Source organism: Silurus aristotelis (assembly GCF_946808225.1).
Source record: "Silurus aristotelis genome assembly, chromosome: 12".
Classification (NCBI taxonomy): Eukaryota; Metazoa; Chordata; class Actinopteri; order Siluriformes; family Siluridae; genus Silurus; species Silurus aristotelis.
The window spans coordinates 1,584,076-1,598,298 of record NC_139585.1 but is presented as its reverse complement, the minus strand read 5'-3'; the positions used below and the strand labels follow the sequence as shown (position 1 = coordinate 1,598,298).

The 14,223-nt window shown below is 42.3% G+C and overlaps 1 protein-coding gene across 1 annotated transcript; it reads right to left on the bottom strand.

Annotated features, from left to right (window-relative positions):
- Nucleotides 1–1,793: 1,793 nt before the first annotated feature.
- On the bottom strand, nt 1,794–3,105 carry LOC310735020 (uncharacterized protein). The gene is made up of 3 exons (XM_083557600.1): nt 3,085–3,105; nt 2,764–2,843; nt 1,794–2,353 (listed from the first exon to the last, which is right to left on the bottom strand). Exons 2-3 carry the CDS (start codon nt 2,804–2,806, stop codon nt 1,899–1,901), a joined length of 498 nt encoding a protein of 165 aa, XP_083413726.1. The 5' UTR covers nt 2,807–2,843; nt 3,085–3,105; the 3' UTR covers nt 1,794–1,898.
- Nucleotides 3,106–14,223: the final 11,118 nt, after the last annotated feature.

Sequence of the window (14,223 nt, the reverse complement as noted above, 5' to 3'; positions counted from 1 at the left end):
TTCACAAGTCTGCATCAGTTACCATCAGTCTCCATTAGTGTCCACCAGTCTCCATCAGTCTGCATCATTTGCCATCAGTCTTCACCAGTCTCCCTCAGTCTCCACCAGTCTGCATCAGTTGCCATCAGTATCCATCAAACTCCACCAGTCTGCATCAGCCTCCAACAGCCTTGATCAGTCTACATCAGGCTCCACCAGTCTCCACCAGTCTTCACCAGTCTCCATCATCCTCCACAATTCTGCATTAGTCCGCATCAGTTACCATCAGTCTTCACCAGTCTCCATCAGTCTCCACCAGTCTCCATCAGTTGATAATTCAGCAGACTAAATGAAACTAAGTGAATATCTTGGTTGCATTCTTTTGAACATCCAGTACACAGTTATAAAAGGTATTATGATGGTACTCTCTGGTGTCACCCAAATCAAATTAAATCAATTCAAAACAAATTTTGTTTGTCACATACGCATTTATACAGAGTACAACATGTAATGAAATGATTGTTACGACTGTCCAACATGTAAACATGTAAATAGAAATTAAATAAATAAAAAATATCCCTAACCCTAGATAAACTCTAACAAGTATAGAAGTTCCTCTCATGGTCTCTTTCTCATATCGTACACCTCCAATCAATTATAATCATGACTTCATCTCAACCAAACATCCTGAGGATGGAGAATTCCCCAAACAGATACACAATAAAAGAGGAAGTTGAATTATGTGAAACTGGGTTCCTGAGGGGAAAAACTAACAAACTCTGATGCCCTTCTTCTTTCTTGTAAAACTGTATGCTGGTAATTTGTGTAAAACATATTGTGCTATAGAAATATAATAGTATATAATATTATAATGTTCCTGCTTTAGTAAATAAATAATTATTCACTTATTATATTGAGTTGAAACACTAATGATTCTCACCAGTGTTTTATTACCACCAGTCTGTTTAACTGTATCTCTGTGCACTCGCAGATTATGAAGCACACACACACACACACACACACACACACACACACACACACACACACACACACACACACACACACACACACACACACACACACACACATTCCCAGCATTCAGTTAGACAAGAAAGAAGAAGTGAATGATATCAATATGACTGTGTAGAATTGCCAGTCCAGTCTAATGATTTTAATAAATTGACTGTATGAATGTAAAACTCATCAATTTGTAGTCGGGTTTGTACATTATAACAAGGTAAATTACAGCTTGACGTAAATTTATTGTCTGAGATCATTTACAGCCTGAGGGAAATTATAAAATGTAGTAAATTCCCACCTGAGGTAAAATAGTACCTAACTTAAATTCTAAAATGAAGCAAATTAAAATAAAATAAAAGTCAATTTTTACCCGAAGTAAATTATAGCCTATAAAATTGAAGAAAATTATAGTCAGTGAATTATAAAATGAGCACATTTCAGTTAAATGTTAATCTGAGGTCAATTTCATCCTGGTGCAAATTATAACATGAGGTAAAATAATGACTGAACTAATTTATAGTTCAGTTTACTGCAGACTATAATAATGAAGTCAATTATATTTTGAGATAAATTTTTTACTTTCAGCATAACGTAAATTAATATCAGAGGTAAACTGAGAAATGAGGTACATTATACGTATAATTGTTGTTCTATGAACTTTAAATTTATTTCCACAATGCTCAAAAAATACATTTAAGACCAGAATAAAGAAGTTGCAAAGAAATAAGTTTTACATTTTACACACATTTATTGTCCACTTTATTAGGAACACCTACACATTAATACAGCCATCATGTGACAACAAAAAAACATAAAATTAATGCAGCTTCCGTTAATGATCACATCAAATTTCAGAAAGAATCACTTTAAACTTCTTATAAAAATAATCCACTTTACATTCAGAAAAATTTAATTTTAGCCTCACTTCCAAAAAGTGACACTCCAATTGTGCTGCCCAGTGTCACTCCTGTACCTAGAAACTTTAATTCTACTTTAGTGGGTCCAATTGTGACACCAGTATCGATCCCCAGACCCAGCTTTGCTTCAACTGGACCAGCAGCAGCTGCTACACTTGCAAGCTCGGCTTGAAGCATGGCTCCTGCTTCCAGACCGTTAGCCTCAGCCTCAGCAGAAGCATTTGGACCTCTAGCTGCAACTGAGAAGATGTTCCACGCTGCTCCAGCTCGTCCGACACCAGCCTCAGCAATGGCTCCAGCTTTTGGGATGCGCTTTCCAGGTTCATTATTAAAAGCATGAGCGTACGAGTCCGTGTCAGCGTACATTCCATCAGCGTACGCCTCTGCTGGTCTGTCTATGTTATCAATTATCTCGAAGATGCCTTGTGCTGTAGCAACTGCAAGATGTTTTGAAAGAATCAGAATTAAAAACCATAATGAGATAAAGTTTATCACACTGCTGCTGAGTTCTGGATTGTGATTGGTCAGAAGGTGTTGATCAATTCTCTAATCAACAGCAGCTCTGACAATAGTGCAGATTTATATTTATAAGCAACTCCACATTCTTCATCTCTAACTCCTCACTCTATCATTTACATCAATAACATCATATACAGTACATTGTTTATTTCTAACACAACTAGAAGCTCTTTAGTGATAAATGTAGGGAATTAATATGTTTCTGTGTTGCTCTGTTTGGCAGTGATGATGTGGTTAGAATGAAAAATTAATGGTCACAAGTGTGAAACTACATAAAATTTCAGAATTTTTTCAAACAAAAATATAAATTCAATTATTGGAAGCTTACGTTTCTTTAATTTTCTTTTAGGTTTTTGGCATTTGACAGGCATTTTCAGAGAGAAACCACTGGAAATTTACACAGGAAATCTGGGAAATAGAAATAAAAGGAGAATGAGACAAAAGTGTATTTTTTTTTTTTATTCATTCAGACTTCATCTGCTTAAATGTGAATATTTTAATATTTTAATAATCTTAGAAATTAAAATGCTAAACAATAACTTACTATACAAAAAAATGCTATACAATAACTTAAATAACAAAACTTCTTTCAATAAAATGTAAAACCCAAAAATTACTAAAATTAAATTAGTAATGTGTTGTTTATTACCTGCTTTGTTTGTTGTGAGTGTGTGTCCTGAGTAAATGTTCTGAGGAGATCACCGCTTTTATACCCAACAATATCTTTCACTTTTGGTTCATCATCTGAGTCATCAGCAGGTGGTTTTACATTCTTCAAAAATGGTTGATTTATTGAAATCAGTAGACTAGACTGAGAATTCTACAACTTCCTGCTAATATTATCGATGTACAAAACATGTTTTAATGTCAGACATCCATTTACTGTACTGTGTGAATATAAGGAATTACTGTGTCTTTAGTGAAATGTAAAACAATGAGGATGGTTTAGATTAACACATTTCCACAGTGTGTGCATTCTCCACCATTCTCCACCAGTCTCCATCAGTCTTCAACAGTCTCCATCATTCTCCATTAGTCTTCACCATTCTCCACCAGTCTCCATCAGTCTTCAACAGTCTCCATCATTCTCCATTAGTCTTCACCACTCTCCATCAGTCTCCATCAGGTTTCACAAGTCTGCATTATTTACCATCAGTCTGCACCAGTCTCCACCAGTCTCCACTAGTCTTCACCAGTCTCCACCAGTCTGCATCAGTTACCACCATTCTCCACCAGTCTCCAAGAGTCTTCACTAGCCTACATCAGTCTCAATCAGTCTCCACCATTCTTCACCAGTCTCTATCAGTCTTTACCAGTCTTCACCAGTCTACATCTTTCTCCATGAGTCTCTATCAGTCTCCACCAGTCTCCATCAGTCTTCACCAGTCTCCACCAGTCTCCATCAGTCTCCATCATCCTCCACCAGTCTTCAATTCAATTCAATTCAATTCAATACAATTCAATTCAATTCATGTTTATTTGTATAGCGCTTTTAACAATGAACATTGTCTCAAAGCAGCTTCACACAGATAATGTGGTGATTAAACGTAAATATGTTCTTTGTAAGTATGTTTGTCCCTGATGAGCAACTGTGGCAAGGAAAAACTCCCCGATATGGCATAAGGAAGAAACCTTGAGAGGAACCAGACTCAAGAGGGAACCCATCCTCATCTGGGTTGCACCAAATGTCCATTTGAAGCAGATATACAATGCTGCGGGGTACAGTGATGATGATTAGAAGCAAACTGTATTCCTGAGTCAGTGCAGCAGACCGCTGACACCAACTACAGTCCAATCCATCCTCAAAGCACCCGTTCTACTCCGGAATTACATGGAACCACCCAAGGTGTTGATGAGAGACCGCCCCAAGCTGCACAGAAGTGTGAAGATCCACGGAAGGGAGAGGGGCAGGAACAGTGGTCACTGGAGCCTCAGGAGCATGTTTAACTCGACCGAGAGAGAGAGAGAGAGAGAGAGATAGAGAGAGAGAGAGAGAGAGAGAGAGAGAGAGAGAGAGAGAGAGAGAGAGAGAAAAGGGTGACAGGAAGAGAAGGATATGGATTATTAAGTGTCCCTATTGGTGTATGAAAGTTTATGTCACTGTGCAGTTTGGACTCCGGCAAGACTCGCTATGGCAGCATAACTAAAAGGGAGAACCAGAAGGTAACACAGACATGAGGGATCTCTGGGATAAGAGACGACCCACCACACCACCGTCAACGAACCCGAGTGAACGTGTGAATGTGAGGGGACGACAGCATACAAATATACCATTTCACCAAACACTCTATATCCATGCTCCCTCCAGATCTTCACCAGTCTCCATCATCCTCCATCAGTCTTTAACAGTCTACATCTTTCTCCATCAGTCTCCACTAGTCTCCACCAGTCTCCACTAGTCTCCACCATTTTCCATCAGTCTCCACCAGTCTGCATCAGTTACCATCAGTCTCCACCAGTCTACACCATACTCCACCAGTCTCCAAGAGTCTTCACCAGCCTACATCAGTCTCAATCAGTCTCCACCAGTCTTCACCAGTCTCTATCAGTCTTCACCACTTTACATCATTCTCCACCAGTCTCTATCAGTCTTTATCAGTCTCCACCAGTCTCCATCAGTTTCCACCAGTCTCCACCAGTCTCCATCATCCTCCACCAGTCTCCATCAGTTGATAATTCAGCAGACTAAATGAAACTAAGTGAATATCTTGGTTGCATTCTTTTGAACATCCAGTACACAGTTATAAAAGGTATTATGATGGTACTTTCTGTTGTCACCCAAATCAAATTAAATCAATTCAGAACAAATTTTGTTTGTCACAAACGCATTCATACAGAGTACAACATGTAATGAAATGATTGTTACGACTGTCCAACATGTAAACATGTAAACAAAAATAACAAATAAAAAATGTCCCTAACCCTAGATAAACTATAACAAGAATAGAAGTTCCTCTCATGGTGTCAGGGATTCACCTGCCATGCCCCCTTCGGTGGCTCTCTATGCCGCCGCTCTTTCTGGAGCTCCAGGCATAACTATGCACACCTGAAGCTCATCATCACTCCACCCCGCTCCTACATAAACCCCTCTCTCACATTTACCCCCGTTCATTATTGAATGTGTTAGATGTTATGTACTGCTGCATGGTTTCACGGTTGCATGCAGTACTCTACGGTTTCCGTTCCATTCCGTTCCATTCGGACTCTACCATCCGGTACCGGTTGCGTTTCTCCTCCCCGTGCATTTCGGATCAGCTACGCTTCTACCCAAGCACACCTTCGGACCCTTGCAAGAACTTGTGTGTCCGTGAGTGCGTGTGTGTTTGTGCACGCATGTGTGTGTGTGTTTGTGTATATTTCTATCCCTCACTTTTGTCCATAAAACCTGAGCGAGCTGTACTCCGGCTTCCGCCTCCCGTTTCACTCGCACCGTGACAGAATAACGACCCTCCTGAAAAGGAAAAATAAATAAATAAATAAATAAATAAATAACTAAAAATAAATGATCGGGTTGTTGCAGTGGTCCCAGTGCGATCCAAACCTCGGTTGGAGGATTCGCTGTGCCACGATAAAGTGACGGCCAAGCTTTGCCTCTGAAAACACCCAGGAGCACGCTGTCGATTCATCCTCGCCGGCTCAGGAACGTGCAAGCGCGGCCGTATAGAGTCTTATAGAATTCCCGGCTCGCTTTTCCGGCGAATTGGCGGAGTGGAGCGGTTTTATATGGAGCGTGGGCGAATATATGAGCTTCCATCCCTCCTCGTATACCACCGAAACAGCTAAAATCACACTCCATATATTCCTCTTGTCTGGGGACTCTCTCTCTCTCTCGCCAGTAAGCTGTTGAGCGCATTCGGAGGGGATTTTCGCCCATGCGCTCATTTCATTGAGATTCTTAGGGGGATGTTCTGGATAAATCTGCTTTACAGCCCTCCTCTCTGTCCCAGAGCGTCCCTGAGAGCTCGTCTCCGCTCCACAGAGTCCCCGAGAGCTCCTCTCCGCTCCACAGAGTCTCCGAGAGCTCCTCTCCGCTCCAGCATGTCCCCGAGAGCTCCTCTCCACTCCAGCATGTCCCCGAGAGCTCCTCTCAGCTCCACCATGTCTCCGAGAGCTCCTCTTAGCTCCACCATGTCTCCGAGAGCTCCTCTCAGCTTCAGCATGTCTCCGAGAGCTCCTCTTAGCTCCAGTATGTCTCCGAGTGCTCCTCTCAGCTCCAAGGTCTCCAGGCGAGCTCAGTTCCGCTCCAAGGTCTCCAGGCGAGCTCAGTTCCGGTCCAGGACCTCCAGAACAGCTCAGTTCTGCCTGGAGTTCCCAGAACACTCAGCTCAGCCCCAAGGCAGCGAAAGGGACGTCGTACCGCCGCCTGGCCGCAAAAGGGACGTTGTACCGCCGCCTGGCCGCAAAAGGGACGTCATACCGCCGCGGGGCCGCAAAAAGGACGTCATACCGTCGCCTGGCCACAAATTGGACGTCATGCCGCCACCTGGCCGTAAAAGAAACGTTGTGCCACCGCCTGGCCACAAAAGGGATGTCGAACAGCCGCCAGGTCGCAAAAGGGACGTCATATCGCCTCCGACCGCCTATGAAGATGGCATGGTAACCCACGGTTCCTCAGACAGCCCCAGGTCGCTTCCAGAGCCATCCGGCAGTGATGTCGCGGTCCCAGACTCTTCTGAGGGTGACACCAAAGCCCTAAGCTCCTCCGATGTCTCGCCCTTTTGAGCATCTCCGATGACGACATCTCACCTCTGAGCTTCTCCGATGGCGACGTCTCTCCTCTAAGCTCCTCCGAACGCGGCGTCTCACCTAAGAGCTCCTCCGACAACTCAGCCCCAAGTCTCCCAAAAGGTGAAGCCACACCTCCCAGACCATCCGAAGGTGAAGTCACGCCTCAGCGCTCCGCTCCAGGTGACGTTTCACCTCCAGGTTCCTTTCCGGGCAACGTTTCTCCTCCAGGTCCCTCGGAGGATGACAAAACACTCCCAAGTTCCTCTGAAGGAGTAGTCACGGCTCACAGCCACGGCGAAGGTGTCACTGCGTTCCTCATCTCCGCAGTGGGCGTCACTCGGCCTCTGGACACCACCAAGGACGCTTTTCTGCTCCCGGTCTACACCGAGTGCATCACTCATTCCCCGATCTCCACTATGGACATAGCTCCGCTCCTGACCTCCGTGGTTGGCACCCCTTTGGTCCCTGTCTCTGCCGAAAGCGTCACTCGATTCCCGGTCTCCAGGGTGGACATCGTTATGCTCCCGTCCTCCGTGCTGGACATCACTCCACTCCAGACCTCCCCAGTGGGCGTCAATCCGCCCCTGATTGCCGCCGAGTACGTCACTCGGTCTCTAGTCTCTGCCGGGGAGGTCGCTCAGCCTCTGGACTCCGCTGCGGACGCAGCTTGGTCCCTGTCCTATGCTGGAGCCGTCTCTCTGCCTCCGGCCTCCGCTGAAGATGTCTCTCCATCCCCAGTCTCTGCTAAAGGCGGTTCTGACCAGGTCCCTTTCGACCCTGGACGGACACCAGGGTCCTCCTCCGAGTGCCCTGGCCCTCCGGGCATCGGTGGGTTTGGGGGGTCAGGTGCCACCTCCTCTGGGGGGGTAATGTCAGGGATTCACCTGCCAAGCCCCCTTTAGTGGCTCTCTATGCCTCCGACTCTTTCTGGAGCTCCAGGCATAACTATGCACACCTGAAACTTCTACATAAACCCCTTTCTCACATTCACCCCCCGTTCGTTATTGAATGTGTTAGATGTTATGTACTGCTGCATGGTTTCACGGTTGCATGCAGTACTCTACGGTTTTCATTCCATTCCTTCTATTCGGACTCTACCATTCGGTACCGGTTGCGTTTCTCCTCCCCGCGCATTTCGGATCAGCTACACTTCTCCCCAAGCACACCTCGGACTCTTGCAAGGACTTGTGTGTTTGTGAGTGCATGTGTGTGTTTGTGTATATCTCTATCCCTCACGCTTGTCAATAAAACCTGAGCAAGCTGTACTCCGGCTTCCGCCTCCCGTTTCACTTGCACCGTGACAAATGGTTTCTTTCTCATATCATATTTACATTTCCATTTGCGGCATTTAGCAGACGCCCTTATCCAGAGCGACATACAAAAGTGCTTTAAATCTCTAGTAATGAATAAATCTACACTGGTATGCAAGATTACAAACTTAATATAAATATAACTCGAATTCAACAAACTTGGAAAGTTCTACATTAGGTATTTCAGGAAGAGGTAGGTCTTCAGTCGTCGCTTAAAGATAATCAGGGACTCTGCTGTATGGACATCTAGGGAAAGTTCATTCCACCACCTCAGTGCCAGAACAGAGAAGAGCCTTGAAGTGTACTTACCTCTCATTCTGAGAGAAGGTGATACCAGTCGAGCAGTGCTGGAGGATCTCAGACAGCGTGGTGCAGTGAAGGGAGCGCAGCAGTGGGGTGGTGTGGGAAAACTTGGGCTGATTGAACACAAGTCGTGCAGCTGCGTTTTGGATCATTTGCAGTGGATGAATAGCGTTCAGGGGAAGACCTGCCAGCAGAGAGTTGCAGTAGTCAAGTCTTGAAATGACAAGAGACTGAACAAGCACCTGGGCAGCCTGTATGTACAGAAATGGTAGAATCCTTCGGATGTTATAGAGAAGAAATCGACAAGAACAAGCAACATTAGCGACATGTGGGAAAAAAGACAGTTCATTGTCCATAGTTACCCCAAGGTTACAAGCAGTGGCTGAAGGGGAGAGCAGAGAGTCATGAAGTGTTATTTGGAGATCTTGACCTGGGGATGAATCACCTGGGATGACCAGCAGTTCTGTTTTGCTGGGGTTGAGTTTAAGTTGGTGAGCACTCATCCATAAAGATATGTCTGACAAGCATGCCGAGATCCGAACGGAAGCTGTGGTATCTGATGGAGGGAAAGAAAAGATGAGTTGAGTGTCATCTGCATAGCAGTGATAAGAAAACCCATGTGAGGATATGACTTCACCAATGGAGTGGGTATAGAGGGAGAAAAGGAGGGGACCAAGTACAGAGCCTTGTGGGACACCAGTGGTGAGTCTGCATGGGGCAGATGTGGATCCCTTCCATGTTACCTGGTATGAGCGACCTTCCAGGTAGGAAGCAAACCATTCCCATGCTGTTCCGCAGATACCAAGGCTCTTGAGGGTTGACAAAAGTGTCTTGTGGTTGACTGTGTCAAATGCTGCTGAAAGGTTCAGAAAGATAAGTACAGATGACAGCTTGGCTGACCGAGCAGCATGTAGTTTCTCAGAAACAGCCAAAAGGGCTGTCTCTGTGAAATGTGCCGCTTTGAACCCAGACTGGTTCGGATAATGGAGGTTGTTCTGTGAGAGATAGACAGACAGTTGGTTAAAAACAGTGCGTTCCAGAGATTAAGAAAAAAAGGAGAGAAGTGATACCGGTCTGTAGTTGTTGATGTCTGATGGATCCAGAGCAGGTTTCTTCAAGATAGGAATGACCCTTGCTTGCTTGAAGGTAGTTGGTACATAGCCAGATGTTAATGACCCATTGATGATTGTGGAGATGAAGGGCAGGAGATCTTGCGTGTTGGTCTGGAGCGTAGTTGAAGGGATTGGATCCAGAGGACAGGTGGTGGGATTGCAAGATCGGATGACTTGCAGTATCTCATCTTCTGTTAAGGTTGAGAAGCTTGACAGAGACGTAGTGGATTGTTGGCTGTGTTGTGTAGTCATTGTTCGAGAGGAAGTGAAGGTCTGGCATATACCTCCAATCAATTATAATCATGACATCATCTCAACCAAACATAGGACATAAATTGACTGTAAATGAGAAATATAGCAGTGGAAAGGGTGAATCCTGAGGATGGAGAATTTCCCAAACAGATACACAATAAAAGAGGAAGTTGAATTATGTGAAACTGGGTTCCTAAAGGGAAAACTTACAAACTCTGACGCCCTTCTTCTCTCTTGTGTGACTGTATGCTGGTAATTTGTGTAAAACATATTGTGCTATAGAAATATAATAGTATATAATATTATAATGTTCCTGCTTTAGTAAATAAATAATTATTCACTTATTATATTGAGTTGAAACACTAATGATTCTTAATGATTCTCACCAGTGTTTTATTACCACCAGTCTGTTTAACTGTATCTCTGTGCACTCGCAGATTATGAAACACACACACACACACACACACACACACACACACACACACACACACACACACACACACACACACACACACACTCCCAGCATTCAGACAAGAAAGAAAAAGTAAATGATATCAATATGACTGTGTAGAATTCTACAGTCTAATGATTTTAATAAATTGACTGTATGAATGTAAAACTCATCCCTGCTGGTGACAATTAAATAAAAGTGAAAGTTAAAAACGTATAAAAGCTTTTGGTGATCTCCTCAGAACACTTACTCTGGAGCTGAAGCCATCACAGCAGACAAAGCAGGTAATAAACAACACATACTATCTATCTATCTATCTATCTATCTATCTATCTATCTATCTATCTATCTATCTATCTATCTATCTATCTATCTATCTATCTGTCTGTCTGTCTGTCTGTCTGTCTGTCTGTCTGTCTGTCTGTCTGTCTTTGTGTATTCAAGACAATTTTATCTTTATCTAGCATTAGTAATTAGATTTAAATAGATCTTATTTTTTTGTTATATTGATATATTGATCTCCAGCTTTGTGTTGTTTATTTGTGATTCAATAATTATGATTATTAACTACATATGAAAAAATTCACAATAAAAGCAACATAAATGAAAATTCTTTTGAGAAACAGTTATTTACACATGAGTCTCATCTTGCCTTTATTTCCATTTAGATTTTTCCAGGGTGATTTTTTTAGTTTTATTCCCTAAAAATGCCAAAGGTAAGCAACAATTTATGTCTATTTACAAAAACTGTATAATAAAATAAAATACAGTCAGTTAATATTCTGAATTTCTGACAGTCACAGAAATGTGTTTATTCACTATAAAGAGCTTTCAGTGTTCTAGAGGAAGAAATAAACCCTGTATGTGATGTTATTATAGTAACAATAGCGTATCAGAACGAGTGTATTATTATTCATCTGAAGCTGCTGTTATAGAGAATTAATCAACACCTTCTGACACCAATCACAATCCAGAACTCAGCAGTGTGAGGTAAAACATTTTATTTCATTTAAAATTTTTTACTCTGATGCTTTCTAATCATGTTGCAGTCGTTGAAGCTCAAGGCATCTTCGAGATAATTGGTAACATTGACAGACCAGCAGAGGCGTTCGCTGATGGACCGTATGCAGACGCAGACACGTTCACAAATGGTGAAAATGAGCCTGGAAAGCGCATCCCCAAAACCGGAGCCATGGCTGAGGCTGATGTAGGATGAGCTGGAGCAGCATGGAGCATCTTCTCAGCTAAAGCTAGAGGTCAAAATGCTTCTGCTGAGGCTAAAGGTCTGGAAACAGGATTCATGGCTCGAGCTGAGCTTGGAAGTGTAGCAGCTGCAGCTGGACCAGTTCAGGCGACGCTGGGTGTGGGGATCGATTCTGGTGTCACAATTCGACCCACTAAAGTATTACTAAAAGTTCTAGGTACAGGAGTGACACTGGGCAGCACAATGGGGGTGTCATTCTTTGGAAATTAGATTAAATTGTAATTTTTCTGAATGTAAACTGGATTTATTTCCTTTTTAAGCAGCTCTTTATCACATTTCTCTCCAAAAAATATACTGATATACCAAATTAACTTCGGTTTCTTTACAAGTTTTGTACTGTGGTCTATGAGAGCATTTCCGATTCTGATTTGTGATTATGAATTTAGTTTCACTAAAAATCAAGTGAAGTTGTGTGTTTGAGTTGTAGACCAAAACAAAAGCACATGGAACAGCGTATGGGATCTCTGACATACTGACAAACAAACCGATTATAGATCATGTTAGAAATAAAAGGAGAAATGACTGAAGGTGTTTTATTTCATATTAAATACTAAACAAGTGAAACTCAGTACACACTTTTCAACACTCACACAGAACACCTGCAGGTGGGAACAAATAACAATAAACTGCACACAGAGAGAGAGAGAGAGAGAGAGAGAGAGAGAGAGAGAGAGAGAGAGAGAGAGAGAGAGAGAGAGAGCTGGACACTGTATATTGTTGAAATAAATAGTTTAACACAGGTGTCTTCAATGTTTTTCAGGTCAAGGAGTTTTTCTATTTCATATAAGCATAAACACAACTTCACTTTATAAGTTTAAAAATTAAACATCATTTCCAGTCTCTGTAAAACCACATGAAATGATCTCTTATAAACCCAGCACCGATTCAAAAACAGGAGTAATCCATTTATTACAATACAAATAGCTCTTTAAATCTTAAACTCTAAAAAAGCAGTGAAAAATCATTTCTGTTTCTTTACTGGTGGGATTCCTCTTCTTTACAGGAAACACCACAAGCTGAACAGGAACCAAACTCCTAAGAACGCATTTACCAATGATAGTTCCTTTTATTTTCTTATTTATGTTTTTTCAAGATGAAGACTAATAGAAAAACAGGGAAGCCCCCTGAATTAAATCCCACATTCTATTTTCATGATACAGTACAAAGTGTTTCAATATCAAATTCAACATGAGTGAATCAGAACAATAACCTACTAAATGCCTGATGTAAAGCAGTTATTTCTTAAATAAATAATTACATGATTTACTTTATTGGCAGCACCATGTCTGCTTGAGCTGTTGTGAAATTTTCCTTGTTTTGGAGGTTTTGAAACCAGATTTAAGTCGTGTAATGTTTGCAAACACCACACCAGAATCCAGTTTTGTGCTTACATACATCTAATCAAATTCATCCCATATACATCCTGTAGCTGTTTAAGAGGTGATGATTCCATTCATGCCTTTCTGTATTAAAAGACAAGGTATCTTTATCATGTGTGAGCTCCTAAACGGGTGATCTTTAGCTTGTCATGTTCTTATTTCTAACTTCTGTACAAAGAAACTTTAATCCTTATATGTATATTTCTCAACCTCTGTGTTGATCAGAAAAGAGTCTTCACACAGTGGTGCAGTTGTCATGTGATTTACTTTCAGCTTCTAGGTTTTTGTATTGAAACATCAGACACCATCAATAAAAGGGAGAATCTCTGCTTCAGCCAAATGCATTTAAAACTTTCATGGATTATTAAAAATAACAGATGTAACTTGCTTTACTAACGAATGCCACACATGTAACGGCGGCCATTACCCAGAATCATACTGCGAATTAACATACTCTTTACAAAATTCATCATTTGGATTACTATCATCTAAATATAGAAGAAAAAAAAAATTTCACATAAAAAATTCCATAACCGATCAGTAATTAACAATATTTTAACACCTTTTCCAAGGAGCTGAAAAAAAACCCAAACATCTCATCACTATCACATTTGGCAAAAGAGAGAGGGGGCACCAGGAAATGAGTCCTTGTTGTCTAGATGGGTGAGGGCCAGATAAAGGGTCATGGAGATGGCATCTTCAGTGGAGTGGTTTCGACGATACGGTTGCTGAGGAAGTGGCCATGAATTCTCTTGGCGTGTGCACGCTTCGCCTCTCTGATGGCACAGGACAGTTTGGCCTTTGCTGTTTTTAAGGCTTTCTTGTCTCCTGCTCTGAAGGTGGAGTCTCTTGATTTTAGTAGTGGATGCACCTTGGCGGTCATCCATGGCTTCTGGTTGGAGCATGTAGTGATGGTCTTGGGGATGGTTACGTCATCAATGCACTTGCCGATGTAGCTGGTCACTGTTGACATGTACTCCTTCAAGTTA

Coding starts and splice junctions, on each gene's coding strand:
- LOC310735020 (XM_083557600.1), bottom strand. CDS start 2,806: ATGCCTGTCAAATGCCAAAAACCTAAAAGAAAATTAAAGAAAC. Junction 2,354..2,763: donor TAAAAGAAAATTAAAGAAAC/GTAAGCTTCCAA, acceptor AACATCTTGCAG/TTGCTACAGCACAAGGCATC.